At 39.2% G+C, this 24,613-nt stretch overlaps 1 protein-coding gene across 11 annotated transcripts in view; it reads right to left on the bottom strand.

Annotated features, from left to right (window-relative positions):
* Positions 1-24,613, bottom strand: part of ATP2B1 (ATPase plasma membrane Ca2+ transporting 1) — a 66,288-nt gene that overhangs the window by 18,956 nt on the left and 22,719 nt on the right. For 6 of the 11 annotated variants that reach the window (XM_079993449.1, XM_079993441.1, XM_079993451.1 and 3 more), the window contains exons 2-7: positions 19,011-19,440; positions 15,662-15,859; positions 7,605-7,859; positions 7,393-7,518; positions 3,977-4,120; positions 1,385-1,423 (exon numbers count right to left, since the gene is read on the bottom strand). In XM_079993449.1, the coding sequence (XP_079849575.1) occupies positions 1,385-1,423; positions 3,977-4,120; positions 7,393-7,518; positions 7,605-7,859; positions 15,662-15,859; positions 19,011-19,215 (967 nt within the window). In that variant the 5' untranslated portion in view covers positions 19,216-19,440. Of the gene's footprint in view, positions 1-1,384; positions 1,424-3,976; positions 4,121-7,392; positions 7,519-7,604; positions 7,860-15,661; positions 15,860-19,010; positions 19,441-23,118; positions 23,176-24,613 lie in introns of all 11 variants that reach the window. The other 5 variants (XM_079993444.1, XM_079993447.1, XM_079993448.1 and 2 more) reach the window with 2 other exon arrangements.

Below are 24,613 nucleotides of genomic sequence, written 5' to 3'. Positions count from 1 at the left end.
TCTGAAATTAAAGGGGTGAAGAATAGATAGCAAGACTGGCTTATGTGACCAAATTTCCAAAATTTAAACAGGATGTATCATGTTTACTTACTTAATACCCTAGTGACTACCACTGACTTCCACAAATCCACAACCAGTGACTCCCTACTCCATGTTTGCCTGTTTTGCACGCCTCAAAAAAAATCCTATTACCCAAATTCTGCAAACTACAGAAAACTCTAGGAAAAGGAATGGTGTTTGCTTAGCTTTAGGCACATGTCAAATGCAGGGGGAAGGCATACATGCATCCTTTCCCCCAGGTTTTTCTCCAGTTCAGAGAACTCAAGGGGTGTTTAGTGGAGTTCTCTTTATTCCTGCTGAGACAAAGACAAACAGCATTCTGCACATGTCCAGCACAATGGCGAAGGGCACTACTCATTGCCCTTCTTCCCTGAGTACTCCACAGGGTTGGGGTACATAAGAGAGAGGTCCATGGCAAACAAAGATCTGTAGCCCCCTGGATACAGTTATTTGCATCTCAGGCCACAGAGAATGAAAGAAATTGCTTTGAGAAATAGATTTATTACAGCACAATGCCTTGAGATATTAAACATGGGTCTGTTGCTGAAATGTTCACTGACTGGACATCACAAGCAGAGACAGGGAAAGTACACTAAGGGAAAGTGACAGTGGGCTGCCATTTTCAGACACAATCCTGCATTTATAAGAACAGTACTATACCCTCACAGAACACGGCAATAGAATACTGACTTTTCAGACTATCAACTGGCTTGGACTTGCTATTAAACCATGGTCAGATTGAGAGGAGGCCACAGAATTACATCCTCACTCCGCCGCATCTGAGAGTGAGCCCCACTTGGAACCCCAGCTAGAACTCCGTATTAAGCAAAAGTCCAGCTTAGCTTTAACTTTGGTGACTATTGGCACTGATCGAATTCTTAACTGCAGTTTAAGCTCTGTGTTGGGGGAAGGAGCACATGAGCCTGTGGTCCCTTTTCAATGGGAGGAATTCAATGTTGTGCTTTAACAAGCAGCTTGCCATAAGTAACAATTGTTCCTCCCTTCCCCTCACATGCTGTTCTAAGGGTTCTCCTGAGCCACCACCCCCCAGCCAATTTTTTGGGGTACAGACAGCAGAAAGGGGAGAAGGTTCCATTGTGCAAGTGGAAGTCCTTACACAGCGCTTCCACTGGCAGGGGGCATTTGCTGAATCCCATCAGTTCCATATATCCTAGCAGAAGATTGTGAGGGCAAGTTACATATATTAGATGCAAGATTAAGCTATGTATAGTTTTAAAATGTGATGCACAACTTTTGCCTAAAAGTTATGGTTAATCCGGCTTGCTCAAAAAATCAAGTTAATGTTGTAAGTACTGTTAATTACCTTTGTTACGATTTTCAATAGCCCCATCTTGTTTTTTACCTGCCAATAAAAAAATAGTTGTTTTTAGAAATCTAGGATCAAAGCACTTTTAGATTTGGATAATGAGATCTTCTGCTGAATTATCTAGTCTTAAAGGGCATTGCTGCACCAACAGCATGAAGAGGAGACTTTTTATAATTTCTCGTATAATTGCGAAGTCTGCGTAAGCGTTTATTGCTGTGCAGGCTCGTTCACAGTAATTGAGTAGCTTTCTGGACTTCAGGGATGCATACCAATTTAAAACCATACTAAATGTATTAGCAACTAAATCAGGTTCTTTTAAATGCCAGGGTTGGAAAGGGGCTGATAGCCACCAGGATCACAGCATGCAGGGAACTGTGGCTTAACCCTTCCCTCCCCAGTCATTATATCAATAAAGATCCTTCCTCACACCCCATTTACCTTAGGGAAAAAAGCTCCCATTGACACTACTGGTGGCAGGGGGCAATTTTCATTTCAGCTGTGGCTGTGAAAGAAAGGGTTAAATATCCTGCAACGTTCCCCATGAAGTTCAGCTCTCCCTGTGCCTAGTATTAAATATTAAAAATTTGACATAATTGCTAATGACACATTTAGAATAATGTCTTGCTTCATACTAAGGTGCAGATCCCAATGTGTTTCAGAAGACAGTTGGAATGTTCAGGTCTAATTTCACTTAGAATAAGCCTGCAATTCTTTAAATGTAACAGTGTTCAACTGTTCAGAGGTGCCATGCTTTGGGGGAATTTTATGCCTCTGAACATTGTGACAGGAGCTGGAAGGTGATTAGTTTCATATGTAAGCTTACAATACATATGTACAGTGGTACCTCGGTTTTCAAACAGCTTAGTTCCCGAACAACTCAGAACCCGAACGCTACAAACCCAGAAGTAGGTATTAGGGTTTTCAAACTTTGCCTCAGAAGCCGAACGTGCTCCTAAGCTTCCGTTTTCACTGTTGTGCAGCTCATTTGAGTCCCCTGCATAGTAATTAAGGATTTTTTCATCCCGTTTTACCCTTGTGCGGCAAATTTAAGCCCCCCCTCATCGTAATAATGGTTTTTTATCCCGTTTTACCCTTGCACAACTAATTTAAGTCCCCCCCAATTGTAATTAAAGCCTTCCGTTTCTGATTGCAGTGTTCTGAGGTGATATTTGGTGCTTTTGTTTTTGCTATTTTTTGCGTTTTGTTTGTGTGGCTTTTTCATTTTTGTGACTGTGGCTTGTTTTTCGTTTTATGATTGATTAATTGATTGATTGATTGTGTGACTGCGGAAATGGATAAAAGTCCCCCATCCAAACAATGACTATCATCAGTGCAGGTAAGAAAATAATAATAATTTTAATTTTTATCATCTACAATACTGTCTTATTTATTTTATAGTACAGAACATTATTATTGCTTTCATTTTATGGCTCAGTGGTCTTGTTAGATAGTAACATTCATGTTAAATTTCTGTTGTAGGGGTTGTTTTTAAAAGTCGGAATGGATCAATCCATTTTGCATTACTTTCTATGGGAAAGTGCACCTTGGTTTTGGAATGCTTTGGTTTTGGAACAGACTTCCAGAACCAATTAAGTTTGAGAACCAAGGTACCACTGTAGTTATAAGCTCAAAAGTTGAAATCTTCCTCTACCCCCAAACTCAAGGAGTTGTTACTGTATTCATGAGGAACAGGGGAAGTGGGGGATGATTATAACAAATGAGGTTCTTTTATAGCTATAGTTCAAATGAAATGAGAAGAAATGCTTCTGCTACTCCTTTTACTGGTTTACCCAGTACAAGCATGGAGTGCATACAGCCCTGAACCTCCTCACATTATAGTATTGCTATTAATGCAAGTCCTGACATATCAAGATTAGTAAAGGTGAGTTTGACATTAATTCAAGCAAATGTAGAGAGATTTCTCAGTATTGATTAGGTTCACACTAAAAAAAAATTCTTTTTCTGAGCTAGAGCCAGGTCATCTATGAGGTGCACCAAAGAGGTGAATATCAGTTTCCAGGTGAAGCAGTGTAATTTTAAACAATATCTGAATACTGTCCTCCATGGCAGCTGTGGTATTATACCTACCTGTATAGGTATTGCAAAATAAAGAATAAAAAAAACTCAGGGGCTAGAGGAGAGGGTTAACTTCAAAAGGGACACAACAAATGATATGGCCTTTCTTCAAATAAAAAAAAAAAACCATTCATGTTTTTTCCTTTAGTATAAAAGAGTGAACACTCTATAATCTATGGAGTTTACTAATATCAGACAGGCCTCACTTAACACATCCTATTTTTGTGATACTGTTAAGAGCACTTGAGTGATTGTATTAAGTGAGTAATGAAGTGTCAGCAGAAGCAAGTTGGGAATGTTAACTTGAAAGACTTCAGAGACAAAATTGACTATTTAATTTTCAAACTTACCCGCTTGGACAATGGACTAAGTGGAAGCAGGAGTTCTATGTAGTTATTTTGTACCTGCCTATGTTGTCATTCTGCATGGTCAACACCACTTGCAGACATACTTACAGAAGAGAAGCCAACTACAAAATGTATCTCTAAAGTCCATCCAAAACTTCATGCTTACTTTTCTTGTCTTTTTTCTCTTTTTCTTTCTTTTCTTCTTCGTCATCACCTCCAGCACCAAGCAAGGTAAAGATAATTCCAGTTTGTGAGTTTACACCTACAGCAGTAACTACCATTCGTCCAGAACCTTCCATTACATGAGTACCTGAAATGTGAACGCATTCATATTCATGAAAAGTTCCAGACAGACTTCAGCTACAAGTTAGCGAGAAACTTGTTACAATACTTCCATTAATTTCCTATAGCAGAAACACACCTTTGATCAATAAAGGATATTCAGAAAATATAAAGAAGTAAAGGGTTTTATAATACCCAAGAAACGCTAAGCCAATAAAAACCATTAAGACAGACTATAGCCATTAGAAATTTTTGTGCCTACCAACAGCCAGCTACTGGCTAGCCAATATACAGCTGATGTGCAAGATCACTGGTAAATGCCTAAAAACTGGCACTATTGCATTTATATCCCCCTTTCATAGCCACCTTTCGACTACATTCTCAGGGCAGCATACATAGGATTACTCCCAATTTAGCCTAACAATCTTTCGGGAATAGGTGTGTGTGCAATTTTAGGAGTAAAGGAGTGCACAAGTAAACCCAGAACAGTTACCCTTTACATTCTGAAAACCCCCCTGCAACTATTGCTGCCCCAGCCAAGCTCCTCCTATGCAAATCTAGCTGAAGGAAAGTCACATGGGGGGCAGGCTGCAGAAAAATAAGCTGGCAGGTGAGCAGGATTTGTGCAATCCACATGTGGGCTACATTTGTGCTTATATAAGATGCATGCCTACCAAGTTTACATGCACACATACATGCACTGGGATGCATCCAATGCAACACTAAGTTAAAGTGACTCCACTGGTGAAATGCTTTGCACCAACGGAATGCTGTTGCACAATCTACTGAACAACAAAATTACAAACAATGTGATGTGCAACACTAAAACTCATGCATCTTTGGGACAGCTGAATATTCCTGCATCACAGGGGGTTGGACAAGATCATCCTCAGGATCCCTTCCAACGCTACAAATCTATGATGTTAGTTTCCTGTTAATTGTGTTGCTTATGTTTTATTCTAGATTGTTTTGTTTAATATGTTATTGTGCTGTAAATATCTGTAAGAGTTTTTTCTTAAAAATATAAAGCGCTATAGAAATGAAATTATTATTATTATTATTATTATTATTATTATTATTATTATTTCAGCTACATCTGGAGGGCCAAAGATTCTCCACACTTGATGTAAAATATAGTGCTGTACTGTACTTTCTTCTTGTAGGAGAACCACTAAACACACATTTCGGAATGAAAAGTTAGTGTAGCCATTTCTGGTTTTTGACCACAATATTTTAAGAATGTGGCCAAGAACCAAAGGCACATGCACTTGATCCTTCCTTGCCAGCACTATAGTGGGGCACCCTTAAGTAGCCCAAAACTGCTTTGGATAAGGTGCAGGAAAAGATGAGCGCTTCCACTGCACCTGTCTACCAATTTCTCCTTTAACTACTTTCCCATTCCCTATGGGTTTTTTTTTTGGGGGGGGGGTATTAAATGTGAGATGGGGCAGCTGAAAGAAATGTTTGAGATTCTTGGAGATGTACCTTCTGAAAGGATATCTCTCTCAAAATAAAATAAAATCCATTGTATAAACACCTTTCTCCACATTTGTAGAAATAGCCAAGGCCTATCTAAGCTGGAAGTAAGATGGGAGTAAATCTGCCATATTATGCCTGTATTATTCCTCCCTTCCTGGATTCAGAGTTTTGTTCTAGTGATCTAGCCAGCAAGCCAGGCTGCCTTGTCCACCTGTTTCCCAGCAATTCATATGCTGAGGGGAGTGAAAGTATTGTGCACTGTTGCACAATCACAATAGATCAGACATAAGGGGTGAGATGAAATGGAAGAAATGGAGCAAATGCTGAAAGAAAAGGAATGAACAGATGGGTTGTGAACTGCAGAGGTACAGAAAGGAGAAAAATGAGTTGGTAACATGTTATGCAGACACTTGCAAGTGGGGAAACAGATGGGCTGCACACTTGTAGTGGTGAAGACACAGCATGTGCTATGGGGCACACAGAGAAGGAGGGATGTTTAACAGAGGTCAGAGAAAGAAGAAACAGTACTATGGGAGCAAAGCCAAGAAGGGATTAGCAGAATGCACTGAACAGAGTTACAACTGTAGCAAAAAATGCTTTTTAGTAGTTAATGCAGCTGCCATGCAGTCGTGCTGGGTTAATAAACGAAAGTGGCCCCTGGAGGATTTTAAGTTGGGCTCTCCAGTAAAGTCCTTTACACTAGAACTGCTTTTTATAAGACATTTTATTACAGTTATACAAAACTGCAGTGTAGCATTAGACAGAACATAACATTCTTACTATTAACACACTCATGTATTATAATAACGTGTTGCATGATATCAAGTTGATTAGGGAAGAAAGTTTCCAAAAGGAAAAAACAACTTCCAAAGAAAAGACCACATTTCAGCATTCCCATAAGCCGCTAATATATCTAAATATTGCAATCAGTCCTGTATATCTGGAGCACATCTGAGTTTCTACTGGAATACTTTAAATCTTAGGCCATGATACACACTCTGACAAGCCCCATTAGGCTAGTTAAGGGTAGCATTCTAATAAAATCCATTATTTTTCAAATGATTTGTAAATACACTGTCTTGCAAAGATAATGCCTATCTACCTCAAGTGCACTGAACTGAGCAGCTGTAAGTATCACCAACAGCAAACTCAGGTAGTGAGTGCTGACAGATATATAGCCAAACAGGGCCACTGAGAAATAGCAACATGCTCAGGAGACCGCTCAGTTTGTTATTGTTCATGGCTATACTATATAAGATAGTGAATCAGTTAATTCGAGACTGGCAATAAAGTTTAAATCTGCATAGTCTCTGGGGTATAGTGGAAAACAATAGCTGCCTATTTGCACAACTGAATTCTGTCAGCTGGAACACTCTGCAGTACTTCTGCAGTCTTAACAATATAACTCACTTCAGGCTTTGAATAATTTCATCTTTTATTTCATTGATGAGGAGCTAAATGAGGGCATGCTGACTTAATTCAGGGGGTCACCACATCCATATTACTAGAGTCTAATAAAACTACCCTATGAACAGTGTTTAATAAATATGGAAAGTTGAGACATTTCAGCGATGCACACTAGCTTAAAGTAATCACATTAAAGGATGCTTGTATGTCTGAAATCCTACCTGTTGTTAAGACCCATCTTTCCAGCCCTGAGAAGGTTAAAAGCATGATACATAATACATAAGAGTACTAGATCTTAGCATGATGTCACCTAGAAAGACAGTGTTTCACATAACCTAGTTCTTGAAGTAGGAAACTTTGTCCAGTTTCCAAAATACCTCATGCCCAGTTCTTCACTATCATTTGATCACTCACCTGAGAGCAACATAGGATCTCGATCAGATGTTTTCTTAACATGATCAGATTCTCCAGTCAGTGAGCTTTCATCAATTTTGAGGTCATTTCCTTGTATAAGTACACCATCTGCTGGTAAAAGGTCACCTAAAAAAGAAAGAGCCCAAATGGTACTTTTAAAATACATTCAATAAGAAGTTACCAGAGATGACATCATAAATAAGTATATTTACCATATTTTACTTGTGCAATATCACCAACAACTATGTCAGCTATAGGTATCTGGATGACTTGGCCACCCCTGATGACAGTAAACTTCTGCTCTTGTTCAATGCGGCTTTGCAATCCCCTAAATTGTTTCTCTTTACTCCAGTCATTGAAAGCTGTGACTAATACCACACAAACGACAGACAGGAGAATTGCAGCTCCTTCGATCCACCCTGTTTCACTTTCATCCTCCTCTTCACCAGCTGCTACTGTTCCACATACTGGAAAAAGTAAACAAATAATCAGTATCGCATACTCAAATTTTAATATTGTTCTGCATTAATCTGAAAACTGAAATTTATCATCCAAACTTTATTACACAAGAAACCCAATAATACTGACTTAGGCCCCATATCAAATGCACACTAGCTTTGACAGCTTTCCTAAGGTTACAACAAAGCTTGAGTTTTAAAAATATGGTTAATGTTCTTATTATGTGGCTGCAATTAGGCTACCATGACAGTGGTATCCTACCACTATATTACAAGTGCTATAGGATTATTCAGATTAAATGTATCAGTCCACAAGGGTTATATATACACAGCAGTTTAAAGTGCATTCAATGCATTCCACATGAGCATACTTTTCATGTCATCCACATTATTCAGTCGTCATCCAAGTGGCAGTCCACATTCCCCCCAATATAATTTGGTGTTTCCACTGTGGTCCAACAGACATTCTTTTCAACTCACAGCTTGTTCAAGTTTAGTACATGGGAAAACTTGCATCTCAATAATAAAAATAAAATTACTCAACGCACAGGTAAACAATTACCTGTGCACATACCCACAATGGACCTCAGGTTTCTGGAACTCTGAGACAAGTAAGGAAGTACTAATTGAGGGGAGGGGACAACAACTCACAGTGAGAATACATCCTATCAAGCACACCACACTAGTGCATACCCGTGGCTCCTAACTGGTGGTCTGCGGACCCCAAGGGGTCCACAGCACCATTTACATAACAAAAACTACCATAACATTTTCAAAAGTAGGGTGTCCATGGCTTGGCTATTCAAAAACAGGGGGTCTGCAGAACAGAGTTAATTGGGAACCACTGGTGTAGACAATAAAAATACTTAAGAGAGTTCAAATGTGTAGATGAATGTCAGCAAAAGCACACACGGAACAATCAGATCCGTGTGACACACATGTGCATTAAGTCTCTGGTATGTACACAGCCAAGGTATCTATGCCCACGCAGGGTGTGTGGGTGTTTCTGGAGAAATATCCTTAAACTTCCCCCTTCTTCTCATGCTGGGCTTGGAGCTTTCAACAATTAAAGCAGAAGTGGGCTGGGAAAAACAGAGGGATTTTCACACTGCATAGAGCTTCCCTGCCTTTCACCTTTGCCCACTACAGGGGCCTTACACCTTTGCCCACTAGTCTAGTCCATAACTAAAAGTTCTGGTAGCAGAGCTTACATCAATACTTAAATTTCTTTTCTTGTGATCATAGGATTTAAAGTTTCTACCTTTTCCGTTGCATGTAACAGATTCCCATATTCACTTTTTAGCAGCTATGGGCTTATAAAAAGGTAGCATGATGGGGACCAACTCTTGGCAGAGTACTACAAAATTTATGGATCAATATGTAAGCAAATTTGATCAACCAAGAACATCGCCCCTGAATCTCTTCCATTTATTTCAAGATAAGAGTCTGATCCATTCTGTCCAATAATATATTCTAGGTTCTAACAGATTAAAGCCAAGGATAAAAAGAATGTATATAACAAATTAGAGAGGTGGTTAAGTTTTCATGTTTTGCAGCAAAATATTCACCATGAATAAGTCTGATACACACACACACACACACACACACACCCCCCCCACTAGTGGAGGTCACGTCAGTATTACTCATTTTTGTGGATTAAGTCTATTTTGAAGTTTTGACAAAGGATAGTCCTATTTAGCTCAAAGAACTGACTCAACTGATGTCAAAGAAGAAAGAAATGAGAGAGAATGGGTATGTTTTTAAACTCTCCAACTATCTATTAAATGATTCATGCAGAACTCTAGATGTGAGAAGAATGGCAATAGTTTGACATAAAAGGTACACTGATGGGCAGTACATTCATTATGTTATCTTTTTCCAGTGCATGTATATCTGGTTCAAAGTTTAAACACATCATCCACGTCAGATTACTTTCTGCCCAAGGATAGGGTAATGATGGGAATGCCTGAACAAGAGAACTGCTAGTCATGTTTCAGTTCTAAAATTCAGTCTTGAGCCTGTTTGGAACTCTTTGGCTGAGGTTATTTGTAGGTGTGGCCTTGGATGTCTCCAATATACATATGACTTCTTGTTGTTTCTCTCCTTTCTATCAAAACTAGGTTAGGAAGGACATTACAAATCAGTGCTTGGGCATGGTAATGAACTGGGTAAGAGGCAATAAACTGAAGCTCAATCTAGACAAGACAGACATATTATTAGTGGGTGGTCTATCCAACAAGCTGAGTGGTGCACAATCTGTTTTGAAGGTAGTTGCATTCTCCCCAAAGGAACAGAAGCACAGTCTGGAGGGTGTTCCTGGATCCAGCACTGTCTCTTAATGCACATGCATCCTTGGTAGTTCAGAGAACCTTTTTATCAGCTCAGAATGATATACCAGTTATGATATTATCCGGACAAAGATAGTCTTGCTATAGTCATCCATGTTCTGATAACTTCCTGTGGGGTTTGCTCTCGTCTGCTTCTGAGCTCAATTCAAAGTGCTTGTATTAACATTTAAAGTCCCAAGTGGCTTAGAGCCAAATTACCTGCAGGATCATTACCTGAAGGCCCACTTCTATATGTCCCTGCCAAATCAGCTGAAGTGAAAGCCACAAGGGTAAGAGCATTTGCAGTAGTGGTACCCATTATGGAAACTTTCCACCCCCAGGAGTTTACCTACATTGTGGTCTTTTTCAACACCTTGTAATGACCTTTCATTTTCCCAGGCTTTCTTTGTTTGTTTTATTACTGAAACGTGTTGCACTATTTGTTTTCTGTTGCTGGTTTCATTATGTTGCTGTTTTAACTGTTTATTATTTTAAAACCAACTTCATGGTTTTAACTTGTGTGAACTGCCTGAAGAAATGTTTTATTTGGCAGTACAGGAATGTTGCAAATAAATGAGTTTTGGGTCAACCTGAGAAGAAATTTTTACTTGATTGTCCTGGATCTCACAGCTTTTGAAACCATTCAGCACAGTATACTTGTGGATCACCTGCTCAGGCTAGGACAGGTTTTGACAAATCCATTCACTAGGTTTAATTATGATGATAGCCTTCCCTGCTCTTGCAAATGAGGTGGTGACACATTTCAGCTTTACTATTGTTTGTGATTATTTGCTGGGGACATCATCTGGCCCATTTCTTCCATGCCTATGCTTTTTCCTTGGTTTCCTTTTGGCAATGGCCTAAGTGAGGTTCACTTACACTATGGGTTAGTAAAATAAAAGCAAAGGAAAGGGTAAAAATCCAGTTGCTACCCCACCCTGGCTTAGTAAAAAGACAGGGTGGGGAACAGATGTCCTGCAGTGCAGCTAAGCAGGAAGTGAACTGGGGAGAGGTCCTCTGGCCCAATCAGATGACTTCTGCTCATTTGCATCTTCTTGTCCAGTGGCATGAGTGGGTGGAAATACCCCATCCAGATTTCACTCCCCTTTTGTTTATGGCATTCTTAAGTTTAAAAATTATTCTTAAATTATAAAATTATTTGAAAGATTGTTCAAATTTCCAATTAAACTCTAAAGGCTGCATTTCAGCTGTCTGAGAAGCCTTTGTTAAACTAAGGCTCATTGTGTTTTACAAGTTGAATTTTTCAAAAACAAGCGGCCTTAGAATCAAATTACGTAATTGGGAACAGCTAGAAATTAGGTAGTGTTTTATCAATTAAATACAACAGATTTCTCTCATCTCCCCCCCCCTTTAGAACACTGTTCCTGAGAGGCATTAAGAGCACAGTGATATGCTTGACATTGCATGATTTAGTCAGATCACTTGCCATAGCGGTTGGTGGAGGAAACAAATCACCATTCTCAGAACCTTAAATCAAAGACAACACACACCAAAATTTGTTTCATCATTAATTCCATATAAAAGAACAAACCCATCCAGCGGGGGGGGGGGGTGGCTGCAGCTGATAAATACAATCTAGTTTATGGGGAAAAACTTTAGGGTAATATTCACTAAGTTTTACTCAGAATAAACCCATTTAAATTAATGAGCATGATTGTTAGGTCCATTAATTTCAATTTTTGTAATAAAAATTTTAGGTAGAAAACAAATAAACAAGTTATTGGTTAAATTCCATACTTTCCCCCGTATTCTGCAATATAGTAGAAAACAATGCAAGAATCCAGTACTTGAACTATAATTGTGAGGGAGGAGAGAAACCATTTAAATCAACCTACATGAAGCCTGAGCTACTTAATTTTAAGACAACTTCTGCTTTGATAAATTCGTATGTTGTTGTTCTGTCTAAGTGTGACAGACAACCTGCGAAGTCATGGCTTAGAAGTTACACTTTATTACAGTGACTTCAATACCTATCAGGCAGGAGTCAGCTGCGGAGCGAGGTATGCTGTATGATATTCTACAAAGTTCCATCTTCTGTCATACTTTTTAAAATTTACATGAAACAACTGAGAGATACTGTAATATGAAAAAGGGGGGTAATTACATCCTATTTCTCCTTTTTGGTAGATCCACTAGGTACTAAATTCTTTAAATGGTACCTATGGATAACAACTGAATGCATGATAAAAGGAACTGAAGGAATAATAAATGATAAAGAAATCTAGGCTAGACTGATTTTATTGTTGACGATAGCTCCTACAGATGTAGGAACCAGCAGTTCTGGAGAGGACTTAATTTCCTTGAATAGCATGCAAGAGATGCTATTCCTAGAATCTCAGTTAGTCACCATAGCCAAGAATGCTTTATACCTTCTTAGGTTTGTAGGCCAACTACACCCACTCATAGAAGACAGTATTTGCTTCATCAAACATGCTTTGATAACCATCAGGGTAGACTCTGTTACCACGTTTAATCAAATCCTGGCTTAGAAAGTCAGGATATGCATGAATCTCATATAGCCCATTCATGTGATCCAATCCTGGGTTCTTCAGAGGTCACTAACACCATAATTCTTGGTTCACATATAATGGAAAGCCATGGTTAACTGCAGCTGCCTGGTTTGTTTTTCCACTTGATCAAAGAAAGAAGTGGAAGCAAAAGGGGTACATTTGAGTGCATGATGGTTGTGCACATCCAGATTTATTAATCAATTATCTGATTGTCTAAACTAGGCCATCATATGGGTGCATTCAGATAACATCCAGAAACTTCAGTTAGTTCCAAAAGCAGCAGTGCATTACATAGCCATTGGTAACACATTCGCACCTGTAATGGCACAACTGCAGTGACTTCAAACCTATTTCAGTTCACAATTTGAAGTGCTAGTTTTAACCTTTAAAGCTGTAAATAGCTTTGGTCCAGATTACCCAAAGTAGCAGTAGAAAACTTGTAGTTCTCCATATGTTGTGGGACTATAACAACATCATCCCTGATCACTGGCCATAGTGACTGGGGCTCATGGGAGCATGAGTCCAATGATATCTGGAGGGCTATGAGTTCCTCACAACTGACCTAAGGAAATGATTCTCCCCACACCCAAAAATCGTCAGGAGCGACCCTATTCCAAACATATTCTGAGACCAGATTAATGTATGAGCAGTAGTTTCTTTTCAACAGTATTACTGCATGCTGTCCCAGTGCCGAAGTCATAGTCTCTTCTTCTAGAAACAGGGTGAAACCTTTCCCACTGCTGCCCTTCAGATCTGTGGCAAAATAAGGCCTTTATTCAATGAGTGGGCTTTAAAACAATACTGCCAGCCCCCCTGCCCCCGCAAAACATTTTGCCTGCTGCTGCTGTTGCTATGCAATATACAATGCAAGCATTTTAGGATGATTTCTGATGCCTGGGCATGGTTGTATCAAGTTAATAGGAGTGCTTATGCTTTATTGTAAATAGCTGTGAGGACTCTCTAGAGCTACATGGCTAGGCACAACTTCCACTCCACCCCACCCCAGGAAAAAAGCAACCATATCTAACAATACACAAAATAAAGGTATGTACAGAAATGCAAGATGCTGGAGACATGTAGGAAGCTCAGTTTAGCGGATCTTCTAAACCATAATCTAAGGCAAAAGAGATTAAAGAGAAAAAAGTGTAGGCACTGATTTTAAGAAGGGCAACAGTTAATTTTTAAAAGGACAAGTGACAAGATGACTTATCTGAACTACTAGCATGCCAGTTCAGTCATATTTAGCGCACCAGCCTTTGCCATGGTAGTCACCATGTAACTTCTGAAATCTGAATCTCTAAACAGAGTCTATGGTGCACATTCACTGCATGCTTGGAGACACTTATCCTGTCATCAAGATTTCATGTTAAAGTGTGGAAAATACTGAAAAAAATGTATCAGCCTTGGTACAATTGTTAAACTGTTAAGACCCACAATTTAGGAGATTGGTTTTATGCCAACATTTGCTTTTTACTGGAAGAACAGGAAGTAGTGCTTATTTATATGCTGCTTCTGTGTCAAAAGCTCCTAAGCGGTTTACAACTAAAAATATCAATTATAAATTTTATACATAATTACAATGCACAACACAACTTGAATGGAGCATGAAAAGATTCTTAAAGTATGCAGTCATGCAATCCCATTAAAAAGTATAACAACTGAACAGTTAAAATATAGCTAAAAGAATACGATCAGAAGTTCTGTTCAGGGGAATATTTGCCTCAAGTGTTATGCCTTTAGGAACTGATGGAACACCAATACTGGGTGTTCTCTTATGGGGCTTCTCTTATTTCAGCAGGGTGAGCATTCTACAACACTGGTGCCACAAGTAAAAAAGCCTCCCCTTTTCATTGGTAAGGAGTGAGCCTGCCCCCACTTCTCTTGCTCTGGTTCCTTTCTCAAGGGATAATTCAGTGTGAGAGCCAGAAGTTCCTGTATTCCAATTCTTCGATTTAACTACAGTGGTACCTTGGTTTATAAACTTAATCCATCCCAGAAGTCCGTTCCTAAACCAAAGCGTTCTTAAACCAAGGCATGCTTTCCCATAGCAGCGCAGGACTCAATTTACAAATGGAACATACTCAACAGGAAGTGGAACATGTTCTGCTTCCAAGGCAAAGTTCACAAACCAAAACACCTACTTCCGGGTTTGCAGCATTCTTAATCCAAGTTGTTCATAAACTATGCTGTTCTTAAACCAAGGTACCACTGTATTTACATTTCTCCTTCTTGATGAGAGCAAGGAAGAGAGAGCATGAGCTTAGGTTCGCTCCAGGAAGGAAATCTGAGTACACCTTATATTTAGGGAAATTAAAGAGTATACCTCAAAATTACAACAATCTCTTAGCAAATACATCGTGACAGAACTTTAAATATTTGGTTCAAGTGCTGACTAGAAGTCATTCTACTCAGCACTTGAACCAGAATTTGCTTATCATACAATTGTACTATGAAGCAATTATAATATGAAGCAATAAAACAACTTAATGGCTTCATGCAGACCAATTCTGCAATACAAAGATTACTGCAAATGAGACATGAAGGCTCAACATCAAGCCTGCCATGTGGGAATCTCTTGTAGACGACCGCAGTGCCTGGAGACAGACAGTCAGGTCATGTAACCACACCAGAGGAGGAATGACCGCTGGGAGGAGTGCAAAAAAGAAAAGAAAAGAAAAGAAAAGAAGCACCATGCTGCATCTGCAGCAGCACAACTTTCATCTGCCCCAGCTGCAACCAAACATGTCTCCTCCATATCAGTCCCTACAGCCACAGCAGCTGCTGTAACTTTCCGATGTTTGACTTCACCCACAAAGGCACATGCCTCCATTGTCTCCCAAGACAGAAGGGTATAAACAACAACATAACCAATACATAAACTGGCAGACAATACCCAAACTCTGAAATACATTTTGAGGTACCACAAGTATAAAGAAACAAACTCTTTACTTACATGCTTCATTCCCTCCTGGTGGTTGGTAAAAAGAAAGGCCCAATGATACTATGGCTGCAATTTCTAATATAATTAATGTAACATCCTGTAGTGCTTCCCATACTAACTGAAGAAATGTTTTTGGCTTTTTAGGAGGTATAAAGTTCTTTCCAAACACAGCTGCTCTCCTTTCTATATCTGCTGGGTTTCCACTTAAGCCTAAATATTAAAAAGAAAAATACAATTTTAGAGCAATTTCATTATCTATACATCACTTAACAAATCCCTTTTTGCTACGTAATTCTACAAACACCTTAAGTATATGCTGCACAGTTGTTCTTTTGGTATTTGGAATAGGACTCTTTATGTCCTATGCTTTCTAGAAGTTACAGTATCACTATCAAGTGGAACTCTACTGTAGGCGTTTCTAACATGGAGAAAAGATAGCTGCAGATTTCTCCTACCCACAGTGTTACTTGACTAATAGTGGTTTTATTTGAGTTTTCCCCACAAATATATGTGCTGCAGAGTCCAAACAAAGCAATTCCCAAGAAAGTCAAGCATTTGTTTTGGAGCACATCATTCCAGTATATGCTGAAATTCCTAGTCACTTAAGAAACTTGAGTTCAACAAACACGAGAGTTAAGCAGAAGTCTATTTCTGTTTTCCCAATACAAAAGTAATTATTTTTATAACCACAATGCACAACATGGCAACACCCACCTAGATGCTGAACATCAGGAGGAAGCAAAGCTACATCTCTATTACATATTACACAGAAGCCCACAGTGCAATAATAGGCAGGGCCAAGACATAAGCTTCAAATACATTTTTATTTTAAGGATAGCGGAAATTGTATATCTGGCCTCAACAATTAGATCTACATGGTTCACCTTTGAACTAATCCTTCTCATGTAGGAAAGGATCACTCAGCAAGTCATTCAGTGAGCCAGATTCTGCATTTCTGCTAATTCATTAGTTCAGTACTAGCTGGAACAAGTCCAGGTTTCTCCCTTACACATCTTATCACTTCCCATCTGTGGTATTTCAATACTATTCAACTGGACCTCATACTCATCCACATTTCAAGATGAGTGTAGTACATATAGAAGCAAGTTGCAGACTCACTGGGTAACCTTCACCATGACTACTGAAAGCTTCTTGGGTGTTTAAATAGCTCTTCAGTTGAAAGCTTCAGTTGACAGCCCTCTCACAAGAATCATTTCTTATCCAACATGGATGATATTTTTAACACAATTCAGGCCAGACTCTGTATCCCTATTGAAATGAGTTTACAAGTTCCATTCTATTATTTTCCAATCAATTATTAGAGACACAAAAAAAGGATTCTCCCCACTTTTTAATGTAGAAATCCCTGCAAGCTGGGATATCCTGTCCTACTCTTTCATATAAAACTTAATGGAGCAATATTTATTCATCACATTGTGTCTCAAAATTCTGCTCCAATGATTAATGAGAAAAGGAAGAAAAATACAAAAGCTGGAACAGCAATCACTACATTTTTTTCCTGCTACAGGAAGGAATTATTCAAGAAGGAATTATTAGCAGCAGAAAAAAGGAAACACTTCTCTTCCTTCAGGCTACTATACCATCAAAAGCAACGGTCCATTCAATAGAGATAAAAGGGTTTAGCAAAAGATACCTAAGCATTGCAGGGTGCTAGAACCTGGAAACAGATACTACCTTGCAGAGTTTGGTGCCTGTACATTTCAAGACAAAATTCTTTTCAACCAAACATTAGAGATATCTCATTGGAGGCACTCTGCTCCAAGAAAAACAACAAGCACACCTCAGAGATATGCCCGCTCATTTTCATAATTCTGTGATTTACAAAGTACCTGTTTTAACACTTTTGCATTTGTCTTGTCTTTCTGGCTGTTCTGAATAAGTAATACAGACTACTAGCCCCAAACAAAATTCATTTAGGGAGTTTCAGATTCCACAAATTTTGAGGGGAAACAAGGCAGTCTGTGAACAATGAGTTTAAGAACGTTAAAATGTTATCCAGCATGGCACACAACTGATATTAACACAACTGAAACTAGAAGTGTTTACAGAAAAACATTTGGATTGCTGGAAGTGCAATATTGCACATAAAAGGTTTCCTCATTTTTGGGGGGGAACTAGTGACTGGTGGAATTTCAAAAACAAGAACAGTGATCTTAACCTGATGGCATTGAGTGTCTTCACCCATTGAGAACTTGTTTAATGCCCAAACATAAATTGCCAATTATAAAGTCATTTCAAATCCTGCTAATTATGGAAAGGCTGGGATAGGCATTGGACAAATTAATTGCTTTACTACATATTAAGAAGTTGGGTAGTTGTGAAACCCTTCCCACAGGAAACAAAGGTTTAGCAGAAAAGCACCATCTCAGTATCTTGAATGGTTTATTTAAATCTTTATCTTATTTTTTCCTTGAAAGAAAATGTTTAAAATAGTATATTTAAACACATACCACAAACTAAGGTTTCATTGCCTACACACACAAGTTCCCTAGACTGAAAAAAATAAACACTGTTTTCCTCAAATTCAGTGCATGTGCCTCTTGCTCCAAGGAAACCCCTTCCCCAAACCTGGTGCTCTCTGGAGGTTTAGGACTACAACTCTCATTGGTCCCAGTCAGCATAACTAATGGGAGTTTTAGTCCCAACCTGGCTGCAGAAGACTGCTTTAACAGCTCATTTTACTTTGTTACCTTTACCAACATGGAGACACGCAAGATTTAAAGGATTTAATTTGAAGCTCCTATCAACAACCCTAGGTGTTGTTCTAACAACCATTCCCTTAAATATTGACATAGCATAAGATGTAACTTCTGAGTGGATTTTAAGTACAGCTGATTTAAGTTACAGCTGCAAGCTGCAAGGCATTTGTGCTAGGTTAACCTTAAATATTCAAGGAAGTTGAGATATATATTTCTACAAAGTTTTTATGTACAACACCTTAAGTTGTCTAACATTTGTAACTTCACAAACTTCTTGTAAACTAATGTGGAAGATAACAGCAGGCTTTAATCAACATCTTATTAAAAACCTGGTACAATCGAAAAAGACTAACCAAAAATGAAAATGTCAAATTTTACATCAAATGTATTATGTTCTTCTACCTCAACAACTATTGTCCCAAATTTTGTTACTATCTCTTAAGTGGTGTCCAATTGTATAAATGTACAGACAATTTAAAATATATATATATAGTAGATCCAGGCCAGGAATTTCAGTCACTGGCCAGTAAAACATCTTAGGCAAACAATGAATGCATCTATACAGACCTAAATATTTTTCAATATAAATTTCCCATATAAATGAACACACATTTTGTAACTTTTTGAATTGAGATTTTTACCTTCATTTGGGGAAGTTTTCAATCTTGTACAGATTCCATGTGCATCTCCATAGCAATCTTGTATTTTATGCAAAGCATCTGCAGCACGCAATTCCATAAGATCACGAAGCTCTTCAAGTGTAATGCCAAAGTCTCCATGATTGGAATCTTTTATAGTGTATTTTACACCACTGTATGCTACCGAGTTGTTAGCCATGTCTCCCATGATGTATAGCGTTCAAGGAAGAAGTTATTTCCAAGGAGGAACAATTTTTTTTTATTTGAAATATTTCCAAAAGGAAAATCCTTCAGATATGAAAACCATCAAAAGTGCAGATATAAACCACCAAAAAAGATGAAAGCCATTAGATACCCTTTCCAGGAGTGTTATCTTGAGTGCAATCCCATTGTTGGTTCCTTCATTCCAATCCAAATGAAAGGGGAATACAATCTGCAAAAGAAAGAAGATCATAGCAACAAGATTCAACATTGCTCACAGAAGCATCACAGCCTTTTATTGTCTGCTATGCATCTGGCTAAGCTGCTGCTATGCATCTATGACACTTCTGATAAACAGTGCATCTTCTCTACCTCTGATGTTCTGCCAAGGCCTACCCCATCATTTACCCATCCACTCCTTGTTCTCTTACCAAAACTCTGCCTCCTCGAGGCTTCAATACCAAACTAGCTTTCCAATCTACCTTCCTGCCCCCTACCAGTTGCCCATCTTCCTACTCTTCCCTCTACCCACTATTTTGACTATAGTCACCTAACTAATCCTCTGTCCTCCCATTTCCTGATTGCTATCTCCCTTACCATTATCATTCCTCTTGTCCACATAATCAAGCTCTTTGCCCTCTGGCTCTTTCCCTCCTGCATTCATTCTCCCTTATAAAAACACTCCTTAGGCCATCTTCCCTCTCCACATCACCCCAGTCCCCTTTTCCTTTGCCTCCATAACTTCTAGAATATGCTTGCCTGTTTACTCTGAACTTTTTGACTTCCCTTCCAAATCTACTCTTGACCCCCCCATCTGGTTTTCACTCTTTGCATGCCACTAAAACTGTTCTTTTGCTCTTTAAAGCAAAATCTTCAGTCCTCATTTTTCTTTATCATTTGATCAGTTGGTCACACACTCTCTATTCTCTTTAAGCCATAGGTCTCTGCTATGCTGCCCTTGCTGGTTCTCCTCTTACATACTGCTTTATTGCTTGCCCTGCCTCTCTTCCTGTTTCCACTGTGCCAAAATTTTAAATTGTAAATGCCTCTCGATCTGTCCTCTCAATCATCAGAATGTACCAAGCATACCAATGGTGTTATATAAATAATAATTCAATGAGTTAACAAATGCAGCACTAAGGTGGTGAAATGAAATGCTCAAGTTTCTTAGTAGTAAGATAATTGAATAAAGGGCGCTTTAAGACTCAAATTAATATACCCTTTAAATCTTTTAGTCTCACCATTCACCAACATGCAGTTTAATTTTCTTGGTATCAACTTGAATAACTTTACATTAAATTGAAAATATTAATTAAAGGTACTCAATGGGGACAACATGGAGATACTTTTACACTGAGATTTTCCAGATCCAAAGCACACTCACTCAGCTTACTCAGTTGTACCCATATCCTGAGCTTCTGGCTATAAGCTGAAGTCAGGACTGAGCTTCCTTTATGACAGGGGTATGAAGTGGTCCGCAGAGGTCGTTTGACCAGCCCACGAGCCACCCCAAATTGAGCTACCGGTGCAGAGCGGAGCAGGGACTCACTTCCGCGGTGCCGGAAATCGCGTCTGCACAGACACCGAAAATCACAGGGGGGGGGGTGCTCATGTGCGCACGCGATCCAGCCCACGAAGGGATCTCCGCAGAACTGATCTGGCCCAGGCAAGATGAACCTTGCTGACCCCTGCTTTATGGACATGCTCTAGCTACCATAAGCCACCATGCTATGTAAATAACAACTAACTTACAGGCCACGTTAACCAAAGCAAGGCAGTCTTCAAGCTATTTTACCTCTGAACAACATATATGATATAATCAGTCTTAAAATTAACTCCAGAAACCTTCCTCCCAGCAGAAATGCAAAAGGATTCAAATGTTTCAACATTTTCAACTTGCCATATACTAAGAAGAGACACCACTCACAACATCAATCTCTCACAGCAATCAACAGATACCATCCTATCAAGAGTTCCGTTGTGCATGATGCTGGAATCAGGTCCTCAGAGTGGCAACAACTACCTTTGTGACTCCTTCCAAATATAATTCAGCCAAGTATCATCTCTATTGTATTTTCAGCACCTGCTGAAGACTTTCCTTTTTCAACAAACCTTCTAAGTGGAGATTGTAATACCAGCTGGTATCTCTATTGGATTTGAAATTGATTTTATATATGTAAATGCTGCTGCTGTTGTTTTTAAGTTGATTTATAGGTGCTTAAAAGTAAAGGTACCCCTGAACATTACGTTCAGTCGTGGCCAACTCTGGGGCTGCAGTGCTCATCTCGCTTTTTTGGCCGAGGGAGCCGGCGTACAGCTTCCGGGTCATGTGGCCAGAATGACTAAACCGCTTCTGGTGAACCAGAGCAGCGCACGGAAACACTGTTTACCTTCCCGCCGGAGCGGTACCTATTTATCTACTTTCACTTTGACATGCTTTCAAACTGCTAGGTTGGCAGGAGCAGGAACCGAGCAATGGGAGCTCACCCCGTCGCGGGGATTTGAACCGCCCACCTTCTGATCGGCAAACCCTAGGTTCTCTGGTTCAGACCACAGCGCCACCCGCGTCCCTTATATGTGCTTAGCTGGTTTTATGTATGCAATTGTGGACCAGGTGGTAAGACAGGAGCTACTTTTTTGAGCTTTGTAAGGAGAACACTACTTTCCCGGATGCTGTATGGAACACTCATGTGGGCCCACTCACACATTGCAGTATTGCAAGCAGTGCAACATAAGTTCTTATCCAAAATATTGGGGGTACCTAGATCTATTCTAAGGACCTAAACAATTCTAAGGAAATTGCCCAATTAAAGATGGCTTTTCATTCAGTGGGAATGCTTACCCAGAAAGTGGCCATCACCTTTTGGCTTAAGACAGTCTTTTGGCTTCAATTTGGTTTTATTGGTATCTGAGGATTTGAGGAGGTATTCCTGAGAAGCTATGATGTATGCACTTTTTACTATTTGGGCTTTTCATCAGCCCACTTGATTATGATGGGCTGCAACTGTGCTCAGTTCTCCAGATGACTTGACTGAAGTCGATTTTCAGACCACTATGGAACTGACTGCTGGGTGCTGCTCCAATACAATATATAAAGATTTTGTCGCTCTTCCTGGGAAAGTGCCCCCTTGCTCACATGAGCTGATTAATCCTTTCAGCTGACGATGGTGAAAGGAACTATGGGACTCAATATAGTGTGGCTAGAAATTGCCCAGCTGGATGCCCCAAAGTAGAGGACTTGGCACACTTTTTAACAGAATGCCCTTTGTATTCAGATTTAACTATTTGATATCTCAAGCCCTTAAATGTGGGGATGAATAACATTTCTCTCTAAGTATAACTCCATTCCTATTGGCCACTAGAGATCACAACAAGTCATACAAGGGCAGCCAAATGTGTCAGATTGGCTCATGAATACATTGAAAGCAACTTTGATCACCCAGTAATGGCTATCAAGTTATATAACCAGTCATCAATACCCCTTTATTCGCAGCGCTCACAAAAGATTCTGGGGATCGAAAACAACATTGGGACAGCCTGATAGCATCGATATAACTGGAGGCATCTAACATTTTTTCAAGAAATTACAAAAATATGCAGAGTGTATGATCAAAAGGACAAAAGTATGCAAAACAATAAAAAATAGCTCTACATACGCATCAAGAAAACTGATTTTTTTACTACCCAGGAAAAGATTTTGAAAGGTTCACTGAAAACATCAACTTAATGTGCTGCAGTGGAGAAAGAAGTAAATCCAGTTTGGGGAATGATTAGGAAAGCAATTAAAATGCCAGATAATATCATAATGCCATTAGATGAGTGCTGTCCAGCCACATTAAGAATACTGTGTACAATTCTTGTTCTATGTTCATAAAAAGGAACATATAAAATTATCAATGAATTACAGTACCTTTACACTGAACAATGGTTGAAGAGGATGCTATGGTTTAGTTTGAAGAAGAGACACCTAAAAGGGGGGGGGTACATGGAAAAGGCTTATAAGGTTACAGAAGTAGTAGGGCCACTAAATAAAATTAACTGGCAGTAGGCTCAGGACAGGAAAACAATACTTGCAGAACTTACAGAGTTTAAAAAAATATTGTTATTATTGTTATTTTAAAAATGGTAAGTCATATTCATGGAGGTTTAGCAATGACCATTAGCTATGGTAGCTAAAAATACAGTCTCCATGTAATAAGGCAGCGTAAAAAGAAGTGTGAGCAACACAGCTATGAAAGATAGATAGATCTCCTCCGCAGCACATTTAGGTATTATGCCCCATTGTCATCGACAAGGTATAAGGGGAGTTTACTACTCCTTTTAACAGGATTATGTTTTAAAGCAATGTATTACTGCATCTCATCTGGAAGGATTTGAGAGACAAAAGTGGTGGCACAGAGATGGTAGTGCCCACACCATGTCACTTAAGCTGCCTTACATAGTTCCCAACTGAGAGTAATCCACCTCTTGGAAAGTACCCCAGACTACTCCACTCACAACAGTAATTTGTTTTCTTTTTGACACTGTAGCATAGCATAAGTCAAAGAAAAAGCAAAAAAGGTTTACTTTTTAGCTGGTTTGCTTAGTGATACACTAATGCAGAACAGAGAGATATTTGCATATGTGACAGGAATTTCTGCTCAAATATCACAGTGCTGGCCTTTACTGCGCAGTTGGTAGTATGGAAGAAACACCAGGAGCAGCTGTGAAATTATTATTTTGGAGAGAATTTACTTTAGCTGTGGAGCCAACAAATTATCTCTTGAAGTGTGTACACAGTTCTGCTGATGGACTCTAAGGAATCCATGTTCAACCTAGGTGATTGTAATAAAGTATGAATGGGGGAAGATACAGGGTGTTCAAGGTCGACTTTGTAGCACATGTTTAGTGATGTAGCAGTTTGGAACCCCCAAAGGTGGGAGATGAAGTGTGCGTCTGTGTGTGAGGATTGAGGACTTAGAATACTTAAGTTGCCTCTATGCCTTACTAGCTCATACATTCTGCACGTTAACAATATTATATTTAAAGTTCAACACTACCCTTCTAAAATCATGTCTCTCTTCCCACATAGGGATAAAAGAGATCCCCTTAAAAGCAATGACTAATTTCATTTGTAGCAGTGTCATTTTAATCAAGATATATTTCATGGCTAACCAGAATCCAGACACTATCCATAGACCCTGGCTTCACATCTTGTCAATATCGCCAATTCTGATGACAACATGCTGCAAGCTTACATAAAGGTATCAAACTTTGTGTTCCCCAAATGAATTGTACTACTACAACATGCTATTTTGCTGACTTTAGAAGTAATGTGCCATCACAAGTAGGTGAAAAGTAAAAGCTTTTAACATCCACCACCACCACCGGTGTCTGAGCTGCAAAATATTTTTTGAAACATTCAG

The sequence above is a fragment of the Podarcis cretensis genome (genome assembly GCF_951804945.1).
Source record: "Podarcis cretensis genome assembly, chromosome: 10".
In the NCBI taxonomy this organism is placed as follows: domain Eukaryota; kingdom Metazoa; phylum Chordata; class Lepidosauria; order Squamata; family Lacertidae; genus Podarcis; species Podarcis cretensis.
The sequence above is the reverse complement of the archived record's forward strand: the minus strand, read 5'-3'. Positions and strand labels throughout refer to the sequence as shown.